The sequence below is a fragment of the Danio rerio genome, chromosome 23 (genome assembly GCF_049306965.1).
Source record: "Danio rerio strain Tuebingen ecotype United States chromosome 23, GRCz12tu, whole genome shotgun sequence".
NCBI classification, from domain to species: Eukaryota; Metazoa; Chordata; class Actinopteri; order Cypriniformes; family Danionidae; genus Danio; species Danio rerio.
Window position 1 is genome coordinate 45,362,501 of NC_133198.1, and position 13,941 is coordinate 45,376,441.

At 39.1% G+C, this 13,941-nt stretch overlaps 1 protein-coding gene and 1 long non-coding RNA gene across 2 annotated transcripts in view; one reads left to right on the forward strand and one right to left on the reverse strand.

Moving 5' to 3' along the window:
- The window catches only part of LOC141380566 (uncharacterized), a 12,000-nt gene extending 11,803 nt beyond the window's left edge, over positions 1-197 (forward strand). Inside the window, exon 3 of the long non-coding RNA XR_012398795.1 lies at positions 71-197. This is a non-coding gene — a long non-coding RNA (uncharacterized lncRNA). The remainder of the gene's footprint in view (positions 1-70) is intronic.
- The window catches only part of slc1a7b (solute carrier family 1 member 7b), a 144,853-nt gene that overhangs the window by 39,401 nt on the left and 91,511 nt on the right, over positions 1-13,941 (reverse strand). The window contains 1 exon segment of the mRNA NM_001190760.1: positions 12,918-13,133. Coding sequence (NP_001177689.1) covers positions 12,918-13,133 — 216 coding nt within the window.

Genomic DNA, 13,941 nt, shown 5'->3' on the forward strand with positions numbered 1-13,941 from the left:
CACGTTTTCTGTGTGTCTTTGTCAGTTCGTTATGTGTGCTTATGGTGTGCTGTTCTGTCTGTGTGCGTAGGATCTGAGGACTAATTTCCGGACCCTGTTTCCCGTCTGATTCCTGCCCGATCTCTCCTAGCACTAGCACCATTCATTACTTGATTTTTGTTTGACTTTGTCAATAAATATTATTTTGTTTAACTCGCACTTGGATCCCTCTGAAAATTCATTTATTCGTGACACTAGTGGCTGGGAATGAGCTTTATACATTATATAAATATATATTTAATCACACTGAACTGAGCTAAACTGAACTGAGCTTAAACACTAAAATCTGAACTACACTGTTCCAGTTACTATGTACATTGTAAAAGCGCTATACAAATGAAGCTGAATTGAATTGAATTGAAATACAGTGTCTGCTATAATGTTGTTTTTGGTGTGTTTACATGAGTGAACATGGCCACTATGTTAAATGCGCAGAACAATTATGAGCTTATTGACACATTAGATCTTTATGATAACATAGTATATGCATTTAGTGATTTCCTGAAGATAAAAATCAAAAGATAAAGCCGCTGGAGTAACTACAGCAGTCGCGATCGTCTGATCTCATAAGAAGCAAGAGCTCACAATGACATGTGCAGGTGCTGTAGTGCTGTCCCATTCCTTAGGGGTAAAATTCCCCTAAGGGATAAAAAGCCCTTCCTCTTCACACTCTGTTTCAAGAGCCAAGGAGGGGAAGGGGTACAAAATACAATTGGGATTGGGTCTTAATGAGAGTATAGTCTTAATCATATTAAAATCAGATTATTGGTGTTTATGTAATTGTACTCTCTGTTTACTAATGTATTTAACATTATAGTATGTCCATTCAGTTTTTAACAAAGGCAATGAAGTACAATCCATGCATGTTTTGCTGTGCTTTTATTTTTCAAATTTGTTATGGAAAATAGCCATGCACTTCACATCTATTTGTGACTTATTTTCCATCCTCAAAGTGTCCATCCACATGAGGGTCTTATTGATGCTTTCATTCCTGAAAATACGGCTATTTTCCATTACTAACTAAACCCCATGCACTAATACACAGAGAGAACAACTTGTTCTTTTTCTACATTAGTATGACGATTTGATCCATGAAAGTTTTTTTTTTGCCTTCTTTTTTAAATTAGTTAATTCAGTAATTGCACGCAATTTATTTGAACGTAATGCCTCATCTTTGTTTTTCCTGTTCATTTTCCTCTACTTTAGTTTCTCTGTTTTTATAACTAAAAGGCTTTTCGATCTTTAGTGTTTTTTGCCATGTATTGTACATTTTCTTCATCATTGTTTGAACAAAATATACAGTTGAAAACAGAAGTTTACATACACTGTAAAAAAAGGCACAATCATTTAAAAAAGTCAGATGTTAATGTGACTAAACTTGGTCTCTTTTAGGTAAGTTAGCATTATCACGTTTGTTTCTGTTCTGCTTAATAGCAGAATAATGAGAGAGAGATTTTTTGAGAAATGGTTACAACTTTTCTTGAAAGTCAAGTTTACATACAGTACATTAAGATTATTCTGACTCTGAAAAAGCTCAGATGATGGTGTCAAGGTTTTGGAAGATTCTGATTAGCTAATTGACAACATTTGAGTTAATCAGAGGCACAACTGTAGAGTAGTATTTAAGGTAAACCTCAAACACACTGCTTCCCTGTGTGACAACATGGAAAAAATCAACAAGCTAGAATCAACAAAACAGCCAGATTACAATTTGCTAAATTACACTGGGTAAAAGACTAATTTTTGGAGACATGTCCTGTGGTCTGATGGAACTAAGATTGAACTGTTTGGCAATAATGACCAGTGTTACATTTGGAGGACAAAGGGGAAAGCTTACAAGCCTAGAAACACCATCCCAACTGTGAAGTATGGGGGCGGCAGCATCATGTTGTGGGGCTGTTTTGCTGCAGGAGGGACTGGTCCACTTCACAGCATAGATGGCATCATGAAGAAAGGACATTATGTAGAAATACTGAAGCAACATCTCAAGACATCAGCCAGGAAATTAAAACTTGGCCACAAATGGGTCTTCCAAACAGACCATGACCCTAAGCATACTGCCAAATTAGATCAAATGTGCTTTAAGGACAACAGAGTGAATGTTTTTTGGAGTGGCCATCACATAAGGGTGCATAACAACATCACATACAACAGTTCATAAGGGTAACTAACTTACGGGCAATTACGAGAGTTTTCTTGGATAAATAACAAACGGGATGTGGTGAGAGATAGATCTGAAATACGGGAGACCCCCGGGAGAATCAAGACACCGCTCGCTGCAGAGCCACTTGGACTCCAATTAGGGGGAGCTCCAACTCCTCCTCCTATAAGCCAGACATCCCAAGTCTCCCTGGAGTATCCTGCTAATGCATTGAGACTTCCGGATGCCCACAAACGAATAATAATCTCCTGGGAATCACACGTCTCCTGCCTGGTCCTTAAATAGTCTCCACCGCATCCCTTCCATCTCTTCATGTATGTCAGGCACAACTCAACCCCACCGCTCTTCAGATACGTAGCTCGCAACCCAGCCCCACTGATCTTCAGCTACGTCGCGTGCAACTCACCCCCACCGCTCTTCAAGTACGTCGCGCGCTACTCACCCCAACCGCTCTTCAGATACATTGCGAGCAACTCAGCCCCACTGATCTTCAGCTACGTCGCACGCAACTCACCCCCACCGCTCTTCAGGTACGTCACGCGCAACTCACCCCCACCGCTCTTCAGGTACGTCGCGTGCAACTCACCCCCACCGCTCTTCAAGTACGTCGCACGCTACTCACCCCCACCGCTCTTCAGGTATGTCATGCACAACTCACCCCCGCCGCTCTTTAGCTACGTCGCGTGCAACTCACCCCCACCGCTCTTCAGGTACGTCACGCGCAACTCACCCCCACCGCTCTTCAAGTACGTCGCGTGCAACTCACCCCCACCGCTCTTCAGGTACGTCACGCGCAACTCACCCCCACCGCTCTTCAGGTTTGTCGCGTGCAACTCACCCCCACCGCTCTTCAGCTACGTTGCGTGCAACTCACCCCCGCCGCTCTTTAGGTACGTCACGTGCAACTCACCCCCGCCGCTCTTCAGCTACGTCGCGTGCAACTCACCCCCACCGCTCTTTAGGTACGTCGCGTGCAACTCACCCCCACCGCTCTTCAGGTACGTCACGCGCAACTCACCCCCGCCGCTCTTTAGCTATGTCGCGTGCAACTCACCCCCACCGCTCTTCAAGTACGTCGTGCGCAACTCACCCCCACCGCTCTTCAAGTACGTCGCGCGCAACTCACCCCCACCGCTCTTCAAGTACGTCATGCGCAACTCACCCCCGCCGCTCTTTAGCTACGTCGCGTGCAACTCACCCCCACCGCTCTTCAAGTACGTCGCGCGCTACTCACCCCCACCGCTCTTCAAGTACGTCGCGCGCAACTCACCCCCACCGCTCTTTAGGTACGTCGCGCGCAACTCACCCCCGCCGCTCTTCAAGTACGTCGCGCGCAACTCACCCCCGCCGCTCTTTAGGTACGTCACGCGCAACTCACCCCGGCCGCTCTTTAGGTACGTCGCGCGCAACTCACCCCCACCGCTCTTCAAGTACGTCGCGCGCAACTCACCCCCACCGTTCATTAGGTACATCGCGCGCGCACGCTCTCATCGCTCTTCAGATACGTCCCGCGCACACGCTCCCATCGCTCTTTAGATACATCCCGCGCACACGCCCCCACCCCTCTTCAGATAAGTTGCGCGCACATGCCCCCACCGCTCTTCAGATAAGTTACGCACACACGCCCCCACCACTCTTCAGATATGTCACAGCTCTTGAGATACCCTCTAACTCCCCCACTCCCCGTGCTCTTCAGGCACCCACTCTCGCCTCCCGCAACTCATCTCTGTGTCCCCCGGAAAATTCCCAACTTAGGATATCTGTATAAGCTGTATTAATGTGTACACCCACCCCATCCCTAACCCCAACGCCAATGCCCAGTGGCATCACTTGTAGAAGAAGTGCAAGGAAGGTGGAGATGGAGCTCAAGCTCCCCCTTGCTAGAGCTCAGCTCTGCCCAAGTGGCTCTGCAGTGAGTACCCCTTGGGAAAAACAGGAGTGTTGGCAGGTATGCTCACACATACACTCTTCACTCTGACTACTTCAAAAATGTTGATACGCTGTGGTGAGCATTTCACCCTGTCTCACGCTGAATGCTGTCGACCAATCGCAACAGACTGTCATTGGTCCAATCAGTGCTGATTAGCTTTGCGCTAAGGAGGGGATTGGGAACAAATGAGTCGCTGAACGAATCATAAGGGAGTCATTAGGTAAAATAAATGCATATTATCAGACAATGAAAGTGTTTTCTGACTTTGCATGCATATCAGCCTTTCTGTTGAAAACCCTTACAACCAAAATACGACCTTTTATTAATGTATAGGGGTTCTTTCCACTCGTTTCATTTTTTGAATGAAGTAAATGTGTAAATATTTGTCCTCAATCTAGTTATCCTTGACACTTAAAATTACATTACTTAATATAACAAGTTAAAATGATGAAAGTGCGTTTATTAGATTATACCACACCAAAAAAGTCATTTCTTTCTGTGTAAAACAACCTTATTATGAAGTGTTAAACTTCTTAAAAACCAAAATCAAGGTCAATTTCATGTAAACAGCTCCATAGGAACATATTTTACCAAATCACAACATGTTCAATACTTACAGTTGAAATCAGAATTATTAGCCCGCTTTAAATGTTTTTCTCTTTTTTAAATATTTCCTAAATGATGTTTAACAGAGCAATGAGATTTTCACAGCATGTCTCATTATATTTTTTATTCTGGAGAAAGTCTTTTTTGTTTTATTTTTTAACTAGAATTTTTTTATTTTTATTTTTTTAAACACCATTTTAAGGACAAAATTATTTTAAAAAATCTCTGTTAAACAAAACAGTGGAAAAAATAAATAGGGGGGGCTAATAATTCAGGGGGCTAATATTTCTGACAACTGTATTTTACCCACTGACCACTTTTGTTTGCAATGGATCCTGCAGTCAATCTTATTGAGTATTGCGTAAATCTGTGGTTGTAACCACATATGTCATCTTGTAGATACATGAGTTCGATATGTCATTTTCTATCAGTTTCTTACATTCTCTACGCTAAATTAAGCATCTTAATTACAGCTCATGCTAATGTTTTCAATAAATAAACACACACGCACTTTCTCTCTCTTGCTCTGGGTAATTAATGCTTTGATTTTATAGCTATTAGAGAAAGAGAGTGAGAGCGGATGATGGTTTTCAGTCTAATGAAGTCAGTGTTCATTACTCTGGGATTGTAGATGACTATTTCATTGCATGTTATCTTTATGATTTATGAAGCAATGGCATCTGAAATCAGCTAGCTGAGAGATTGAGAGATCTTCTCAAAACACACACACAACGGGCCCTATCATTCACCCGTCCCAATGTGGCGCAAGGCGCGATGCAATTGTTGTTTGCTAGTTTCAGCTTGACGCAAGAGTCGTTTTGACGTTTTGCAGCACGCTGTTTAAATAGCAAATGAATTTGCGCTCATATGTGCGCCCATCGGTGTTCTGGTCTAAAAAAGGAGGCGTGTTAAGGCGCATTGCTGGCGCGTTGCTATTTTGAGGAACTATAATAGAAAGTTCAAATAGATCAAATCAAAGCCAGTCTATAGTCCAGTGCAGAGCGCGTTAGTTGTGCGCCTCGCTTACACATTGCTTAATAAAGACAGGGTGTACAGCAATACGCAAATATCTTTACAAATGAAAAATAATTAAAATATTTAGGATATGTATAGGATATAATAAGGATATATAGCCTATAGGATATAAATATAAAGGATAAAAATATTACAAAATATATAATTTTCTAGCCTACATAAATATAAAAAACATACTTTCATGCCTTTATCTCGGGGGGGGGGGGGGGGGGGGGGGGGGATGGTGTTGGGGGGGTTGAGGCTTTTTCAGTTCATTCATGACAATTTGTTTTTGTATAATGTTATTATTATTAGCAGTATTATTTATTATATCCATATTTATAATTGTTTTATTAAAAACAAGCTTAGATTTGCCCAACTGTCAGGTTTTAGACTTTATGGGGCACATCATGTGTATTTGGATATAACTAGTTGTTTGAGCACACTTGGTTATTATTGTTCATTTATTCGTTTGCTGGAAATTAGAACTGAATTTAGAAACAGTTTTGAATCAAATCTTTGCGCTTAACAAATGAAATTAATTATTTATGAGCGAATTGATGTCTTTGCGTACAATGTTTCCCTATCCACGAGAGTGAAAGTGAAAGTAGGTAATAAGGTGCCTTATTTCTCATTCTCGTGCTGTAGACGCTCTGTTTAACTGTTTTCTTGCTAGTGAAGCGTTCAGTTTTTCCACTTACAAAGTCGTCATGTGAATAGCAAATGCGCTATGGCGCGATGCACTTGGCTCTTAATGGGAATGGGAGATGAAACTCTGATTGGTTTATTCTCAAAACACACCTATAACTCATTAAGAGAATAAGCTCAACCCTTTTAGACCATGCACCGTGGCGCAAAGCGGATTTTTCCGCCTTTAAATTAGCAAAAGTGGATTCCGACTCACGATAATTGCTTTTGCGCTTTGCACTTTGCGCATGGATCGTCAAAAACAGAGCCCATAGGCTTACTAGGTGTATCACTGTATCAAATCTTTTTTATTTTGCATATCTGTTTATTTTATTTCTGTACAAACAAATGTAAGGTACATTCTGCCACATGTGACCTTGAGTTCTCACCTCCGTCAATCAAACACCAATCACATGCATTCTTTTTGGACCCTTCACAATTAGATCACATTGCAACATAACCAGGCTTAACATTAACACCCGCCAAATGCGGGTAGATTTCAGCTCCGGCAGGTTAGACAGTCACTCTCACTAGCCACTTTGGCTGGTTGAAAATACTTTTTAAATTGTGCTTTTCTTAAAAGCAGGGTTTGACTATAAGGATGACCGAATATGCGTGCAAATGTAATTGTAGAATCAAGAAACAGCACGACTAACAAAAAATAATTGCATTCGCGCGAGCAACAGAAAGCAGGTGAATACTGAATGAGCAACACAATCTCACGGCAATTCCTTACTTTTTGATTTAGTAGCTAATTAGTATGTATTCTACTTAATCTAATTCGTACAATTTTGTATGACTTGCTCATCACCCAATGACGGTTGGTTTAAGGGGTGGGGTTAGGTGCCAGGCCTCCTTTTTAAAATTGTAGAATTTCGAACGACTGAACTTGTATGAATTCGTACAAATTAGCCACTCAACTGACAAAACGTAAAATACTTACGTTTTCTCGTGAGATCAGGCTGGAATGAAAGGGTGATCAGTCGCGCTATGAGTTAATGTGATGCGCGCGACTGTTTCCTTGCTTGAAGCAACCGTGCCTGGAATACAACTGATCAGGGCTGCGTTTCCCGATAACGATTGATCTTAGCACTTAAGAGCGTTTTCTACGAGTCATTTTGCGAACGTTCGTTATTGTTTCACGTGCGTTTCCCAAAAATGCACTTAACACAATTGCACGTAGCCCAGCTTTAAGTGCAACTTAGGAGTCGCTATCCGTTTGTTAAGTGCTGAAATGTCACGCTATAGAATGGCTCGTTATTGTTGCACATGTTATAGCAATCCATATAATTCTTCTTCTACTTGTGTGAATGTATATTCAACTCGAATAACATAAAAAAAAAAATATTTTTGAGCCAGTTTAAAAACATAAATTAACTGGAAATGTCGTACTGTAAAAACACTGTCTTGCTCCAATCTCGCATAAAACTAATTCTAACAGTCCTTGCCGGAAATGACATCAGCATCATTTTCGATATTTATATGAAACCTTAATTAAGTAAAATTATTTATCAATTTCTTTATCAAAAATTGCTTATCTCACATCAAAATAAATAAATAAGTAAATAAATAAATAAATAAATAAATAAATAAATAAGCTCTTACATTTATTTTTGAAAAGTTTAGCCTAATTATTAATTATTATTATTTGTATATTGAATTGTGTAATGTGTAGAAAATATAAATGAATAGAGATATACGTACAAATAATATGAATAATGACTTTGAAGAGAAGTAAATTGTAGGTGCAATTTGCCGGTTGTCCAGCAGGTGCCCTCATAACTCTGTCTCCTTACGATGCACTTAAGGCTTTACGATTACTCCAGAGCACTCGTAGATCCACGAAGATTTTCAAGTGCTACTTAAGTTACGATGCTTTTGGGAAACAGACCGTAATATTAAGATCAGTCGTACGATCATTTCTACGAACTTCTTAGGCTTACGATGCTTTTGGGAAACGCAGCCCAGTTCTCTTTCATATAGATCAGACAAAAAGTTATGCTAATGCACCCACAGTCTTGCTGCTTTCAAGAGCTCCAAATATGTATTTTTGTAAGCAGCACCGGTTGCTTTCGCTTTAAACAGATTATTAATTGACCTTAACCGTGTAATCATCCTTCCATTATCACACAGTATGTTTTTCACCTACTTCCTTTTGCTTACGGTTATTTTTGTGAATATAGTTTAATTATATTTTTTTACAACAACATTGCTTTAATATAAGATTAAATCTTCATTTATAAATAGTTATCTGGTGATCTGAGATCTTTAGCCAGGACAGATTACTGTGCATATTTTTGATACATGACAATATATTTTTTTTTAAGTCAATTTTTTTATTTTATTTTTTTAAAGAAATGATTTGTTAAATAAAAAGTATAGTGCATTGAAATAAATAATGTCTGCAAAATTGTTGCAAATAATTAATTTGGGTTGAATTTAATCAAACAAATTAAGTTTAGTAATGTTCAAATCAATTTGTTTAAATTCAACCCAAATAAATTGTTTACAACCACTTAACTTAAAATAATTTATTAAATCCAAGGAATCATCTTTGAATAATTTTTTACAGTGTATACCGCTATATTTAGCTTGTTTGACACATTAAAAAAAAAATCACAAAATGTGAAATGAATTAGGGAGGCATGTGGACAAAACACAAAATCTAAAACAAGTAATTTTAGCATGTCAAAGTCATATTCATGCATATACAAAATATTTTCCTAACAACAAAATTGTGGCTATAGTAAAAATGCTAAGCGGCTATTATTGTTGGAAAACTACTAGCAACACTGGCTGGTGGCCAAAAAATTTAATGTCAAGCCCTGAACATAACTATAACATAATTATAATTTATTACCATTTATTTAATAATGTGTTTGTTTAATCATTTGTTTACAAGCCATTTATTTTTAAGTTATTCATTATTATTTACAATTTTTTTTATTCGTTATTTAATCATATTTGTTGGTCTATTCAGCAATTGTAACAAAGTTATGCATTGTTAAGCTTCGTTTCGTGGTTACTTTTGGTAAGAAGCTCTACAGAACATCTCATAGAAACAAAGAGGCGAGTTATTTGATAAATATTCTTTAACAAAAGGACTTATTAAGTGTTAAAAAACGATTCCATATTATGTATGAGTGGACTGGAATGAATTGTGGCATTGCAAAGCATTGTAAACATTGATTTTATTTCAATTAAGTGAAGTTATTCAAATAAAGAAATGATTAAAGCCAACAATCCTCTTTAATCAGAACACGTGAATGAATGAGGGTGTTTTAAATGGCCTTGAGCACAATAAATACCATGCATTACATTGTAAATAAAATGACCTTCAATTCAATATACAGTATGAATTGGCTGCATTTGTTTCCAGCAGGGATAATAATGATTATTATTTACATATAAACATATAAATAAGGACTAAATGTCTGCTGCGTGTAGTTTTTCTGTAGTTGTTAACATATCGGAGACTGTAAGGGGCTGTATATGTTCTTAAATGTTCATTTATTTATCTATTTTATATAATTACAGACGTTACAGTAGGCTATTTTGTGCTGTCATTGTTCTGTAGTTATAATCAAATCATGTTCATAGAAAAGTTAGTAATAAACATTTATACACAAGTATTTATGTGTATAAAATGTCTGTTTTGTGAGAAGAGTTTCTCATTTGATATGTGAGCGACCCCGTACAGCTTTACTGTAGACATTTCCTCCAGCGAGAATGATGCGACTGAAAATTTCTGTCATACACCACGCCCACCTAAAGGGTATCCTAGGTAGTGGAAACGCAAGCCTGATAAAGGTGACCCGTACCGACCCAAACCGTACCGTACTGTACCAGTCAGTGGAAACGAGCCATTAGCTTCCCTTAGTCTCCCACCTTAGCTTCGTCCACTCCGCTACATTCAGCATGCTGTGTGCACTTAATTGTGCAAACCATTCACATGGCCTCCTTTTCCTAGGTGAGTGAAATTATATACTTATATACCATCTCCATAAACATCTTTGCTTTATTTAAGATAATTTATCATTTATATTTTTCTTTAGACCTGTAAAGCACTCTAGAATCTGACAGATTGATTAGCTGTAGGCTCTAGAACAGTCATCTGAAGCGTTGTCATACAGTGTTATGCCTGGATTCCTTCAGTAGTCTCGCATTTACTCACACTATATTTGAAGTGTTTTGAAGTAATTTGTGTTTTTAGTAGCTCAACCTATTACAAAGGTATTTTACAACGTCTAAACACTTTATTGATAGAGTGCACAAGCAAGCTCATGTGGTTAGAACACAAACAGATAAGCAGATAATGAAATATTAGGCGTCCACCCAACAAAAAGCCAGTCTAAGCAAAATGCTAGTGTAACGGAGCAAAGAAGTGTGTTAAATTAATGCCTAAATGGGGAAAGCGCCCTCTAGAGTGTGCGTGGTGTAATAAGTGCGTGGAGTAGAGACCGTCCACAGCAGAGTTAAGGAAGCATTGCTGTGGGTAAGTCGCACGTTTCTCCCGGGTGAAAAATTACCATTAATAAGTGTTTAAAGCACATAAATATTAGCTTTAATGTGACTTAATGTTTCAATAAATATGCTGGGACACTATTGAATTGTGTTTGGCGTCAACTGTGTTGCTCAATCTTGAGTTTATAACGCGTTTATATAACGAGGCCTGATTGTAATCGATTTGTTTTGTGTTTCAAATAGAAGTGGTCATTTTCTTTATGAACCAGCAACTATTTACACGCGCTGTCTGTCTCCATTGTACAGGTATGTTGTGAAATGTAATAAATTAAATGTTTGTAATTCTTTTTTTTTTTACTCAAAACAAGTTGCTAAACGTCTCCATTAGGTGGGGAAGTTTCCTTTCTTTTGGAGTTGAATTGTATTGCTCTGTATTACTCAGTGATTGTACATTGAGTATTGTGATTCATTGATTTGTCATTTAAAATTCAAAGTGTGTTATGTTTTTCATATTCAGACTATACGATCACAAAGTTAAAAAGAAGTCATAGGCATATAAAAAAAATATATAAAACTGTTTTAAATAAAACAGAGCAGAGTTAACGAAGCATTGCTGTGGACTTGGTCATTTTCTTTATAACCCAGCAACTATTTACACGCGCTGTCTATCTCCATTGTACAGTGTGCAGTAAAAAGACAGCCTAGGCAAGACCGTCACACTAGCAGGCTTCTGTAGCGCCGCTCACGCTCTACCTCTTTGCACTTATTTGGTAACCCCAGGTTGGTGCGATGACGCGTGAACAAATTGGTGATGGTTGGCCATGCCAACTTGTAGCTTCACTAGCGCTCTTCAGAAACCTATTGGTGATGTCATGGGTACTACATCTATATCTTTTACAGTCTATGGTCACAAAGTGGAAAAAACGGTCGCAACTTCTAGTTCATGCTGACTTAAACCTGGTTTATACTTCTGCGTCAAGTGACCGGCGTAACCCACGGCGCATGCAATGCGCGTAGCTGTGCATTTATACTTCTGCATGCTGTCTCTGTTGGTCTGCATTAACACTTCCGAAACGCTAGTGGGCAGTGAGGTGTAAATGTTCCTCTGTGTCAGTTTCTTCGCTGTTGTTTTGCATTTCCTGAACACTTCCGGGATGTACAAGTGGCTCAAACTCGCTCATTTTGAGGCAGGAACCGGCGGACGTGCAACAACTTTAACTATGAGGCAAACACAAAACAAAATTTTCCATTCGGAGCTCCTTCACGGGACTCATCACTTGTAAACAATCGCTCCATCAGGCTCGCACCATTCACACGGCTCTCGGTCCCGCCCAGACTCGTCATCCCTAACAAGCTGACCAATCACAGAGCTTACGCTACGCGTCGTTGCGACGTGTAGTTAAATTTTTTGAGAGGTGCACGTCAGCGACGGCGAAGGGCTATGCGTCAGCGCCGTAGCATACGCCGGCGTTTGACGCAAAAGTATTAATCAGCCTTTAAAATAAGAATTCTTTTTTTTTTTAAGATTTATTTTCTGCCTTTTTTGCCTTTATTAGATAGGACAGTATTTAGACAGGAAGCGAAGTTGGAGAGAGAGAGAGAGAGAGAGAGAGAGAGAGAGAGAGAGAGGTAGGGTAGGGAAATGTCCTCGAGCCGGGATTCGAACACGGGACACCCTGACGTGCTACTGCTCCATATGTCGACGCGCTAACCAGGCTATTTCGCCGACTTAAAATGAGAATTCTGACATTTTCTAGTTTATATTGTGCACTATTGTTTAAAGGAGTATCAGTAAAAAATCATTTCATTTCAATAAATCCACTGTGGAAACACTCTCACACTCACGACCCTAAAAATAAGGTTGCAAACATGGGGTGTGAGGTTTATCTAAATGTAAATTGACATCAATGTAGGGAGCAGCTTTCAATGGATGCTGAAGATTCTTGCTGTTGCCATAGAAGCCAATGAAGAAGCTTTATTAATAGGAGCGTATGAGGAGCATGAATTCAGTCTCACCGTATGAGATCCAGCAGGGCATCAGCAGAGCTCATGATGGGTTTTCCGCTGTCCTCCGAGTCCTCTTTCTGTGCCATTCCACCCGGATGAATGATCAACACCATGACGATTCCCACCACCACCGCCAGAAACGTGGTCCACAGGTAATAAGAGACCGTGATGAGACCCAGACGACTGGAACACTTGGCATCCAGAGCCGCCAAACCTGACATCAAACTGATACGACAAATATGTGTTATGATATGATCCTACATATTTTTTTTTTTATCACTCACATGATAGTCAGTAACAATTTTTTTAAAGGGTTAGTTCACCCAGATAGAAAAATTCAGTGATCATTTACTCAAATCTGTTTCTTCTGCTGAACATGAAATATTTTTTGCATTTTGAAGACTTTTTGAAGGCAGCAGCCTTTGACTTCTATATTCTGTATTTTGTTTCTATTATTGATGTCAATGGTTGTTTCCCCCCTTTCTGTTGTTTTCAGAATGTCTTGTTTTACTTTTTTCAGCTGAAGTAAAAAATTCATAAAATATTTAGAACCGCTTGAGGGTGGGAAAATAATGAGGATGTTTTCATTTTTGGGTGAATTTTTCCTTTAAATGTTTTCTCAAGGTCAACGATTAATTCACCAATTAGAACAAGTGTTGTTTAAACATATTTTTATTACCAAGACTCTTGAATAGTTGTAAATAATAAGACTTATACGATTTGTAAAATATACAGTATAATCTGCTGGTTTTATAAACTCAGAAATACAGGTACGCCAGCAGTCACTGGGTACTGGGTACTGGGTAAACTTTTGAAAGGTACAAATGTGTACCTAAAAGGTCCATATTAATAACTCAAGAGTGCATAGTACCTAAAAAGTCCAAAAGTGTTCCTCTTAAGATTTATAGGTACTATTTTATACTTTTGAGGTAACATTGAGGTTCCAACATGGACCCATCAAGTACAAATGTGCACCTTTTAAAAAAGGTAACACCCCAGTGACAGCTCTCATATTATTTCTGACAGAATACGA